The sequence below is a fragment of the Pygocentrus nattereri genome, chromosome 3, assembly GCF_015220715.1.
Source record: "Pygocentrus nattereri isolate fPygNat1 chromosome 3, fPygNat1.pri, whole genome shotgun sequence".
Classification (NCBI taxonomy): Eukaryota; Metazoa; Chordata; class Actinopteri; order Characiformes; family Serrasalmidae; genus Pygocentrus; species Pygocentrus nattereri.
Genome location: NC_051213.1, coordinates 38,191,642 through 38,204,464, shown reverse-complemented (window position 1 = coordinate 38,204,464; position 12,823 = coordinate 38,191,642). Strand labels below are relative to the sequence as shown.

General features: G+C 40.9%; 1 protein-coding gene across 8 annotated transcripts in view; it reads left to right on the top strand.

The window, feature by feature from the left end:
* Positions 1 to 12,823, top strand: part of zgc:114120 (uncharacterized protein LOC619267 homolog) — a 111,995-nt gene that overhangs the window by 63,673 nt on the left and 35,499 nt on the right. For all 8 annotated transcript variants that reach the window (XM_037536734.1, XM_037536735.1, XM_017700747.2 and 5 more), the window contains one exon: positions 10,907 to 11,102. In XM_037536734.1, the coding sequence (XP_037392631.1) occupies positions 10,907 to 11,102 (196 nt within the window). The remainder of the gene's footprint in view (positions 1 to 10,906; positions 11,103 to 12,823) is intronic.

Sequence of the window (12,823 nt, the reverse complement as noted above, 5' to 3'; positions counted from 1 at the left end):
GAAAAGAGGAAAAGAAAGAGAAAGGAAAAAAAGTCCAGATTCGCTTGGTGACGGGATACAGACCCGAATACAGGTGGAATTTACAAGTTCGCTTTAGAAAAATAGTCCAACATGAAAAAGTAGAGCTCAGAAACATTGCTCCGCACATCGAGACATGATAAGAAAATTAACAGTTTTCACTACTATCACCCAAAAGGGGTGACTTATAAGGATAAACAGATCGTGTGACAGAAAGGGTGAAACGAACATACCCGGTCCACACTTTACTTAGCTAAAGAGGAGATGAAGCCTTTGGCTTCTTCTGGAGAAGTGAAAATGTGCTGCGTGCCGTTATGGGTGATCCAAAGCCGGGGGGGAATAAGAGGCTGTAGCGGACCCCTTCCACATCCCGCAGCAGCCTGCGTGCCTCATTGAATGCTGCACGCGCCCTCGCAATTTTGGCGGTATAATCAGGGAAAACCGCGAACCTCATGCCGGATATAGTAATCCACTGCCGTTGCCTGGCTCTCTTTAAAATCTCAGCACAGTCAGAGTAACAGTGCAGCCTGGCCACGATGGGACGCGGGATGTCGCCTCTTTTTGGAGCTAGAGATGAGAGCGATGAGCGCGGTCAACTTCAGGAGCTTTGTCCAAGTCAAAGGCCTGCCACAGCAACTCTGACACTGAAGCGAGAACGTCTCCCCCTCTGGGACACCGACGATCCTGATGTTCTGGCGGTGAGACCTGGACTCCAGCTCATCACATTTAGCATCCAGTGCGCTCACTTCTTTCGTTAAAGCTCCACTTCAGCCTGCAGTGCTAACACATCCCCTGAGTACGTGGTCAACGAATGCTCCATATCCGACACCGTGGATTTCAGGGTTGAGACCTCAGTTTTTAGAGCACTGAAATCGCGGAAGTCATGGTTAATGACTTTTAATGTTAATCCAGGTTTAGATACTTAGACTGTGATTAATCTTCATGCACATGAAAACATTCACTTGTAGTGAACGGCCAATTATGTGAAACATGAGACATGAGATGGAGTCTCAAAAGAAGCAAAAATAAATCCAACTACTAAATGTGCAGAAAGCAACACTCACCACCACCACAAGGGATAGACTGAACTAAGCTTAAATTTATCTGGATAAGCAAGAGGTACTGCATTGTGTAATAGACCACTGGATGAAGAATGCTAAGGTGATCTATAATTTAAATTGTGACTTAATAGAACCCCAAACAAGCATTCCATCATCAGCAGTTCACAAATTAGCCAGTTGTATATTATTGAGGCAGCTTGTGGGCGTCATTGTTATTAGTTAGCCCCTAATTTAGAGTGCATCATCTAGCAAGGTGGGAGGACCCCAAAGAATGCTGCTGTAGGCCCTGGTCTGCAGTGTAATGTCAATTAAATTAAGTTTAATTCACATTAATGTTGAATTTTCCCCCTTGGGTCTGTGTTTGGTGCACATTCCAAATAGACATGAATGGCTATATGGCTGTATATCTCACTGTGCAGTTGCGATTAGATTATGCGAGATGGATTTCTTATGAGAAGATCAGGCGCATGTGTCAGACTGGCAGGTTTCAGCAGAGGGAAATTGTTATGGGCTAATCTCACTGCCACGAAATGACGGAGAATATCACTGTATAATAAATATGACACCACTGATAAAGCAATCACACCTTTTCTTGCTGATGCACACACACACACACACACACACACACACACACACACAGCCCGTGTCTGAATCAGTTTTCTTTGTCATGTTGACATTGTCACTGTAATTAGTGTATTAATCATTAGAACATGAAGTTAATTCGTCAGTTACACACTCACTTTGACTCCATTAAACTGTTTTAACCTCTCTGTGTGGGTGTGTGTGGGTGTGTATGTGTGTGTGTGTGTGTGTGTGTGTGTGTGTGTGTGTATGTGTATGTGTATGTGATGCATCATTCTTGATCCAGGAGTCTGTGTCCCAGTGCAGCATTTCTTGCTTGTTGGAACCCTGTGGCTGTGATGACAGCATGACATTTTTTTACTTTTATAGATGCTTTGTTAGTTAAACCTGCTTCATTAGACAGACCCTAAATGCACCACTTTTTACTGAAACAAATGACATAATATTAACACAGCAAAAAATATATCCTTAATCTTTAATGTTTTTTTTCCTCATCTTCTATTTTTTTTCTGTTTTTCAGCTCCAGACCCATATGTAGTTTATATTAACCAGTTGCTTTTTTCCCCCTCACTCAAGCATCTTAGGCTATATTTACAAAGCAGGTAAAAGTCCGATTTGAGGCGTTTTCATATGTGGTACTGAAATCCATATCCGTATCCGATGTGGCAGTGCGACTCAGTCTGAACAGCCAGATCGGAATTCATTCGACTTTTACATCAACCTGACATTCATCAGAATTTCATCAGAAGGCTCATAAACATTTAGGTTGATGTTTCTGTACCAAACAATAGAAGAAATGCGGCTGGAGGAGCCCGAGACTGCAGTGCCAGAGAACAGTTTAAAGAATCCAAGGACACAAACCAAAGAAGTGGTTGTGACCGAATAACGCACCCTTTTTACAGCAACCTCAAGCACATTGAGGGTGATGAGTCCAGCTGTCAACCACTGGAACTTCATCATTGCTCCTGTGAGTGCTGGCAAAGACGACACTGAAAGCTCCGGGAGCCACTCGCGTTCTCTGGCCGTCATAACTTTTTACCTGTTTGCGCATGCGGAGCTGATCTGTTCAGACTGATGTCGCATACAGATCACATTTAAAAGATAATGTGAACAGCCAAACAAAAAAATCGGATTTGGGGAGAAATTCAGCTTTGGGCTACTTTTACCTGTTGTGTAAACATAGCTTTAGCCAGCATAACAGTACAGTAACAACCAAGAAGTTGTTAGGGAGGCTCACTGGCAGCTGCAGGGCCATAAGCAGCTGCTTGTGTTGCTTATTAGGTAGAGCCAGCACTTCATGTGATGACCGTTCATACAGTGTGAAGGCCTGGTATTTTCAAGCACGCTTGAAATTCTGTTAGATGAGTCATGAGCATTTCTAAGAAAAATAGTAGAAGTTGTGATGAGTACCAACCAGTCAGAGTGTGAGAAAACCCTTAGAGTTACAGGAGAAAAAAATCTGCATACACGCAATACGGTATGCATATTTGCAATACGGCAAATATTAATTGAAAATTAAATGAAAAATCAGTTGCGTCTTTAAATAACATGAGTCAAAGTGCTACATTAAAAGTAAGAAGTAACTGGCGGTTTAGCACAGTGTGTCATGCATTTTGGTAAAGGTGTAACAGCAGCATTCAAATACAGTGCGGGTGCACTTACCTGACTTATGTTATTGAACATCAAAAAACTGCAACACAGCTCAACCAAAATCAAAATAATAAACTAGCCAATGGCCACTTACAGGTTTGGAGCAGAATCTGCTGATTCTGACCTTGGCTGATGTTGATTATGTACCCCTAGTATGGACCCAAGCAATGAAGGAAAGGAAACAGGGTTATGGAAAGAGCATGGTAACTTATTTGAAAATTATTGAAAGTTCTTTCATTGCCTTTTTTGGTGTGTCGTGTACAGCAGTACGGTGATCCAGACATTTTTAAATCATGTAATATTTGGGTGGGAGTAGGTTTCAGTGGCAAAGTGGGTAATGCAAGTTTACCACACAACGTCTATAATGTTTATGACCAATTTGCATGAGATAAGAAATCTCAGTATAAATTACTGAGACGGGAGTGGCTGCTCGATTTACATACTATTATTATGTGAGAAAAGAGTCGTAAACATATTAAAACATTTTATTAAGCTGTTGTTTGTGATGTCTTAAATCAGTGCACTGTGTCATTAGCATATGCTTCTTTGAGTGGCCCATACATTTGAGACTCCTTTTCCACATAATATTGTAGCGTTTTTACAGATGATCTGCAGTCAATCTGCAGAGATTAACATAGCCCCAGGCTATTTCTGATGTTCATTTTATAGAAGGTAATGGCACTGGAGTCTTTACTGACACAGGAGCATGCATTGTGTAAAAATAAAGCAGGGGTCATTTGGAGGGGACTAAAATCTTTGAGAAATGCTGGTAAAAAATACCTCACATTACCCCACCTATCCACCACTAATTACCACTAATCCTGTCTGAATAATTCTATATAGTGTCCACTGGGCATGATATTTTTGCAGTGGCAATCTGTGATTTGTAGAGTTAAGCCTTGAATTTGGATCATACATTTTTATATCAAAACTCACTTGTACAATAATGCTGATTTCTGCTAGTGCTCCTATGGGATTATAGTAGTAGGCTAGTGCTGAGCTAACAGCAATGCACATGAACATTTGTTGGGTGCTCTAGATTACAGATTTGAAGCTTATAACATGTTTTATTTGAAGTTTGCAACAGACATATTAATGTATATTTTACAATGTAGCATTTTTTTACAGTGACAGTAAAGAGCCCTGGCAAAGAGCAGTGGTTAATCTAAGATGTTAGGTCTTCTGTTCAGCTCCTGAAGTCCTAACAGCTGGGGCAGCTCTACCTAGACCCCACTGAAAAAAATAATCCTGATTGGAAAGTTTTCCATCAGGCTTTCAGCCTTTTAAACCCTTTCATAAAAACCTACAATTAACAATGGAATTAGACTATTACTATGATATTTTGCAAAGTTTTAATACAACAAGCATGACAATAACATCGAAATGAAAGAATTTTTGAGTATTGAGTATTTTTTTGAGAATACATTAAGTTCCTCACTGTGTGTGTGTGTGTGTGTGTGTGTGTGTGTGTGTGTGTGTGTGTGTGTGTGGGAGAGAATGTAGTGTAGACTCTCCTGATTATGTCTGTCAGTGGAACGGTATGCCAGGACCACTCATTTCCATTAAATCTGGCCACAGCTGCGAACATTTGTCCTGTCAATCATTCGCCCTTTCCGTTGACTGGCCAGGATGTTCATCACTCAGTTTAATTGGGCCAATCAAAGAAGGAGAGGCTAAGTGTGTGGGGGGAGGCTGAGAATGAACATTTAATGACGTTTTGCACCCTCTGACAAAGGATAAAACACATACTCAAACTACTACACACTGCAGAGTGAGCCAAATAAACTTTGTTCAGGAGCTAGACGTTGGCTGAAGACATTGGTATGAAACTTTCTGCTTGTCTTTGATCTCCATGATGGGAAGTGTGTTGATATTAAAAATTGTTATTTTTTCCAGTGTTGGGACTGTAGATGATTCTATAACGTGGCTGACAGGAATGTGGCTGTGTGTGTTTGGCAGATCTGTACAGATCTCTCTGTAGCTGATGGTTTTTTTGTGTGTTTTAAATGAACATTTTTGGTGTTGTAGGGTCTAGTAGTGTAGCCAAAATTTCATTTTGTGGGCTCTTGTTATGCTTAGCCGGGGCCAGCTTGGAAGCAGTGTCACCTTGCTGTAGTGAAGTTGACAGCCGTTAACTATTTAATTGTAACTTCCATCACCACAGGGACAAACATTAAGATGACACTTCCCATTTTGATGGGACACTGTAGATGCTCAGTCTGTATTTAAGTTGCATTGCACTTAATATCTATTAAATGCAACTGAGCGTGAAGTTGCGTGTGAAAGATTCTATGAAATGTAGCCCTAACCCTGAGCTTAAGTTTGAGCTTAAGTTTGAGTTCTAACCAGTGAAACTGTAAAATCTTATGTAGCAACAAATAAGAATAAAGTTTACTGCAGTTTGCTGTTTGCATTTGAATGTAATCTTGCTGGAATTCACTCTTTTTATAATGTGTCTTTTTACTGTAACTGTGATGTAATACAGTTACCTTTTTTATCCTGATTACTAATGGCATCGTTACATGTATTACCTCACTGTGGTGATTTTATTTTATGCCAACACAAAAATGCATAAAGCTGTGTGTGTGTGTATTATGTGTCTCAGTGAGTGTCGCATTAATTTACATGAATATTGAGGAATGCTTTACAAACCTGGTGATTTGGAGTTGAGAGAGAGAGAGAGAGAGAGAGATAGAGAGAGAGAGGTTCTTTGCATGTTTTAGCCTCATTAGTTCCCCTTCACTACCTAACAGCAACATTGACTTGAGGGAACTCCAACATATGCACACACACATCTCAATTTTTCCCAAGACAGTCCTCCACCTTCCCATCAGACATCAGGGAGGATCCTGCACATCTGTTACACGCTACAGTGCAACTCATTACAGACCTATGCTATACCGTTTGAGGCCTAATTGGTGAAAGTGGAAACTTTTTCGCTGCTCCTTGGTGTATTTTCCCTTCAAACTAAAAGCGAATGTGTATGTACATTTACTGTCCACTTTTATTCTTACACTTGCTTGTCATTTTTAGTTCCACCTACCTTATTAGGCAACTGTATACAGTATGCAAAAGTCTGGGCACTCTGGCCAAATGACACATTTTGTTGATTTTTAAGTTAAAAGTAAAGGGAATTAAACACAACCTATGCAGTAAACTTAAAAAAACTGTTGTGGCATATGAAACAATGTAGACACTCTTTTACATCAGTACTTAGTACTATGGCAGAAATTACAGCTTGTAAACACTTTTTGTAGCCAGGTAGCAGTTTTCTTCCACTCTTTGCAGAATACTTTTAATTCTGTGATATTCTTTAGTTATTGGTGTGTCTAAGATCTACCCACAGATGTTTTTATTGATGTTCAAGTCAGGGGACTGAGGGCCATTGCAAAAACTTTTTTGATGGTATGTTTTGAACCATTGTCTCTTTTCAGCTTCAGTTTCTTAACACTAGCATGACTGAGATTTCAGGATTCTCAGGACATCAACCCTCCTTCTTGCCAGCAATTAGCAGGACCATAAGGCAACATTTATGTTAATTCACAGAGAAGCACTGAGGCAGCTCCTGTGTCAGATTTTCAGACAGTGGAAATTGGGGGTTGTCCATGTTTGCACATGCCACAATTACTTTTACATTTTTTGTACACTCTTTATTCAAATGTAATGTAACTGTTGTTAACATTTGCAGAAAAAAAAAATTTATTTTAAAATACTTTGCTGCACAGGTTGAGTTTACTTCTATTTACTTTAAAAATGAATAAGATATGTAATTTAGCCAGGGGTGCCCAAATGTTTGCATACAACTGTAGGTTGTTATGTTAGAGATATTATGTGATCAGATAATATGTGGACTGTGGTCCCTTCTTAGCACAGCAGTGACACTGACATGGTAGTATGTGTAGTACTGGTATGAGTGTATCAGACTTTACAGTATTAATAAAGTTTTACATGCATCACTGTCACGGCTAGGTTAAGAATGTTATGCTGACCTTCTGTAGTCAGAAACTGACCAGTAATAAAGGGCTAAAGGATGAATTAGACAAATTGTGCATCAACAAATTGGCTACAGTCTCTGTACACCAACATGCAGGGTAGGTAGGGTTACTCCAGTACAGATTACTGATTACCTGTGTTTTAAATCTTTTCTGTACCAATGTAGAGAGTCAGGACAGCAGGGTTTGCAGAAAAGATGTCTATTTGATGTGTGCTGTCCGTCTGCTAACCCAGTATGGCCAACAGGTCTCCATGCAGGAATTTATACTAAGTAATTGTCCTGCAAGTTTGGTTCATCTTTTAAGGATTATGTCAGGACAACATAAATTCCATTGTGAGAAAATACGCAGCGTATTAAGAAATGTAATGTGTAAAGTGATGAGTGGAGAAGCAGTGTACTGGTCCCCATTTTTAAGAACAAGCGTGATGTGCAGAGCTGCAGTAACTACAGAGGTATAAAGTTGATGAGCCACACCATGAAGGTATGGGAAAGAGTTGTTGAAGCAAGGCTAAGGTGAGAGGTCCAGATCAGTGAGCAGCACTTTTGGTTTCATGCCCAGAAAGAAGAGTACCACAGATGCAATTTTTGCATTGAGAGTGTTGGTAGAGAAGTACAGAGAAGGTCAGAAGGAGCTACATGGTGTCTTTGTGGATCTAGAGAAGGCATATGATAGGGTGGCAAGAGAGGACCTGTGGTACTGTATGTGGAAGTCAGGTGTAGCTGAAAAGCATGTTAGGGTGGTGCAGGACATGTATGAGGATAGTGAGACAGTGGTGAGGTGTGCAGTTGGAGTGACTAATGGTTTCAAGGTGAAGGTAGGGTTACACCAGGGATCAGCTTTGAGCCCCTTCTTGTTTGCAATGGTGATGGAAAGGTTGACAGATGAGGTCAGGCAGGAGGCTGAATGGACCATGATGTTTGCAGATGACATTGTAATCTGTGGTGAGAGTAGAGAGCAGGTGGAAGAGAATCTGGAGAGGTGGAGGTTTGCACTGGAGAGGAGAGGAATGAAGGTCAGTAGAGACAAGACGGAATACATGTGTGTGAATGAGAGGGAGGCAGGTGGAAAGGTGAAGATGCAAGGAGTAGAGGTCGTAAAGGTGGATGACTTCAAATATCTTGGGTCAACCATCCAGAGCAATGGACAGTGTAGAAAAGAGGTGAAGAAGAGGGTGCAGGCAGGATGGAGTGGGTGGAGGCGGTGTCAGGGCTGATGTGTGACAGAAGGATTAGTGAAAGGGAAGGTTTACAAGACAGTAGAGCGTCCTGCTATGATGTATGGTTTGGCTCTGTCTAAAAGACAGGAGGTTGAGCTGGAGGTGGCGGAGATGAAGATGCTGAGATTTTCGTTGGGAGTGACAAGGATGGACAAGATTAGAAATGATCCTGACCTGCTAGTGATCACTCTACTTTTACCAGTAATCTGATTACTGTCTTTTATTTCTGCAGGTTTGAAGTTTGAAGGTTACATATTACAGATTACTTGTTAAAAACTGCCAACTGTAACCTAATCCAAAGGATGACTATATTAAAGTAATGTAATCTGTAATGTAATTAGTCCACAGAAATTGTGTCCTAGGAGTAATAAAAGGATGAAATGAAAGTAGGATCTTTGTTTGAGTAACAAAATCACATACACCAAAAAAGAAGCTTTATTACTTTATGATACTCATGTTTATTGCCCTGTTGCATGTTGCACATTATTGCACATTTAATGTTAGCTCACTTCAGCACATTAACAAAATTTAGATTCATAGTGAGTCAGACAGTAGAACTGTGTGTGTGTGTGTGTGTGTGTGTGTGTATATATATATATATATATATATATATATATATATATATATATATATACATACATATATATATATATATATATATATATATATATATATATATACACAATTCTACTATATATATATATATATATATATACACTGCTCAAAAAAATAAAGGAAACACTTAAAAAACACAATATAACTCCAAGTAAATCAAACTTCTTTGAAATCAAACTATGCACTTAGGAAGGACCGCTAAGCAGCAGGACCGCTACCTCCGCCTTTGTGCAAGGAGGAACAGGAGGAGCACTGCCAGAGCCCTGCAAAATGACCTCCAGCAGGCCACAAATGTGCATGTGTCTGCACAAACGGTTATAAACCGACTCCATGAGGATGGTATGAGGGCCCGACGTCCACAGATGGGAGTTGTGCTCACAGCCCAACACCGTGCAGGACGCTTGGCATTTGCCAGAGAACACCAGGATTGGCAAATTCGCAACTGGCGCCCTGTGCTCTTCACAGATGAAAGCAGGTTCACACTGAGCACATGTGACAGACGTGACAGAGTCTAGAGACGCTGTGGAGAGCGATCTGCTGCCTGCAACATCCTTCAGCATGACCGTTTTGGCAGTGGGTCAGTAATGGTGTGGGGTGGCATTTCTTTGGAGGGACGCACAGCCGTCCATGTGCTCGCCAGAGGTAGCCTGACTGCCATTAGGTACCGAGATGAGATCCTCAAACCCCTTGTGAGACCATATGCTGGTGCGGTTGGCCCTGGGTTCCTCCCAATGCAGGACAATGCTAGACCTCATGTGGCTGGAGTGTGTCAGCAGTTCCTGCAAGATGAAGGCATTGAAGCTATGGACTGGCCCGCCCATTCCCCAGACCTGAATCCAATTGAGCACATCTGGACATCATGTCTCGCTCCATCCACCAACGCCACTCCGCACCACAGACTGTCCAGGAGCTGGTGGATGCTTTAGTCCAGGTCTGGGAGGAGATCCCTCAGGAGACCATCCGCCACCTCATCAGGAGCATGCCCAGGCGTTGTAGGGAGGTCATACAGGCACGTGGAGGCCACACACAATACTGAGCCTCATTTTGACTTGTTTTAAGGACATTACATCAAGGTTGGATCAGCCTGTAGTGTGTTTTTCAACTTTAATTTTGTGTGTGACTCCAAATCCAGGGTTGGTTAATTAATTGGTTAATAAATTTGATTTCCATTAATGATTTTTGTGTGATTTTGTTGTCAGCACATTCAGCTTTGTACAGAACAAAGTATTCAATGAGAATATTTCATTCATTCATTCAGATCTAGGATGTGTTATTTGAGTGTTCCATTTTTTTTTTATTGAGCAGTGTATATACACACACATAAAATGATAATAAGAGTTCCTGATCAGTTTGTAGAAATATTCATTTTTGGAAATACGCTGCAGATCTCATGTCTACAAATAAAATACCTCCTGAAATTCCAAAGTTACCCATATACCACACTTAATATGAAAGACTGTGAACCGTAGCTTGTGAGGGGGATTCTTCTTCAGATTTCACTACTGACAGCAGCCCCAGCCCCTTAGCAAAATAAAAAACTAATAAGACACATTTATTATTCCAAATGTCAAATTTTGATGAAAGGTTAATGTTTGCATGTTTGTTTAAATGGTGGCATGTAATCCTGCCAGTGATCACCTCATTTTTCATAATGTATGTTTAATCAGATATATTTTTTCACTTTAAATGTTGCACAAGGTGGGGGTTTCTGATAAAATCTCCATAGTCTTACCATGACACTCTCTTTTCCTCTGTCTCCTTCTCTTTAGGCAAGAACTCCACGGGCCGGTGGTGGTCAGCAGTCTCTGAGTGAACAGGTGGGAGGCCGGGCGTTCTACGCCTCAGCAGAGAGTTTAGACAGCATGGCCGACGCTGACCTGCCTCTGGGCTTCAGCCGCACCAACCGCCTCAGACAAAGTCTCCCACTCGCACGCTCTCCCAGCCAGAGCAAACTCCGAGCACCTGGTATCACCCAGCGCCCTCACACACACCACACTGCACACACATTCAAGTACACACACTCTGTCACTATTACACTTCATATGCAGTCAATTCTCATCTGTTATGTAGGTTTCAAATTTCATTTTCAATTTCTCGCAGTGTCTTACCTTCACTGGATTTGGGCCTGCATTTTCTTAATTTTATTTATTTATTTATTTTAATCTGACCACTGGAGTTATTCATGATAATGCAATGGTGGTACAGAGATCCATGATAACAATCTAACTTAATAAGTGCTGTCATTAATAATGTGTAGTTTCATTCAGTCTCCCGTTTGTAGGTCACATTCAGGTTGGGTTTAGACAGAATTTTAATGGACTACACACAGGTTCAGACAGAATTTTGTTGGCTACCAAGAGTTCCATCAGAATTTTATCAATTAACACTGACATTTTTCAGCCTACAGTCAAGTTCTGCCAGACTTTTCTAGAGCTCTAGGCCAGTTTACAGTTACACCCGATAAGCAGGGCTACAGTCAGGTTCCACCACATGTTTCTCAGACTAAGTTTGAGTTAAGCCAGAATTTTGTTACATGGTACATATGGGCTCTGTCAAGCTACTGTCAGGTTCAAACACAGCTTACTGGACTGTAGTCGAGCTACACACAGGTTCAAATACGGTTTTGTCAGGCTTCTGTGAGGCTACAGTCCGGTTCAGACACAGTTTTGTCAGACTACAGCTGTGCTATTGTCAGGTTCAGACATAGCACCCCCAGGCTTCACTCAAGCTACGCTACAATTTAGACACAGTACTGCCAGGCTTTTGTTGGCTACAGTCATGTTCAGACAATTTTGTCAGGATATAGTCAGGCTCTGCCAGAATTTTTGCTGGGCTACATTCAGGTTTAGACACAATTTTGACAGGTTACACTCAGGCTACGGACAGCTTCAGACCCTTTTTGTTAAACTACTTTTGGGCGGCTTCAGCCACAGTTTTAGCCAGATTTTCATCAGGCTGGAGTAAGGTTTAGATGATATTTGTTAAATACTTCTGAGCAATGTGGACACTAACGTCTGGACTGGCTTGATGCTGGCAGTGCCTCAGTTTTTGGTCCTTCTTCCCCAATACCTCAGCACAGCATTACCAAATGTGGGCATCTTAATGTTCTCAGTCAATGACAGTTAATATTCTGCTTTAATGTTGAGCTGTCCAGTGATGTTGCATTTAGGCAGTTAGACAAAATGCAGTGGCTGGTTTAAGGGGGGAGCATGTATTAGTCTTCACTCTCCCAGTTGGGCTACCACATAATTGGTGGGAAAAATGGGGAAAAAATTGTGACTATGGTCAGGATTCACAAGACGTGTGCTGGGCAGCAGTCACATTCAGATTAAATTTTGATGTGCTACTGTTGAGTTCTACCAGGGTTTTCTCTGCCTACAGTCAAGTTCAGATGGAATTTCATTAGGCTACAGTTGGGTTCAGATAGAATTTTGTTTAAATTCTACAACCTTGTTTCTAAAAAAGTTGGGGTGCTGTGCAAAATGTAAATATAAACAAAATACGATCATGTGCAAATAATTTAAACCATATATTTCATTGAAAATAATACAAAGACAACACATCAAAAGTTGAAACTGAGAAATTTTATTGCTTTTGAAAAATACATGCCATTTTGAATTTGATGCCAACAAGTCAAGTCAAGAGGCTTTTATTGTCATTCCATCAATGTACAAGTACACAGTGGA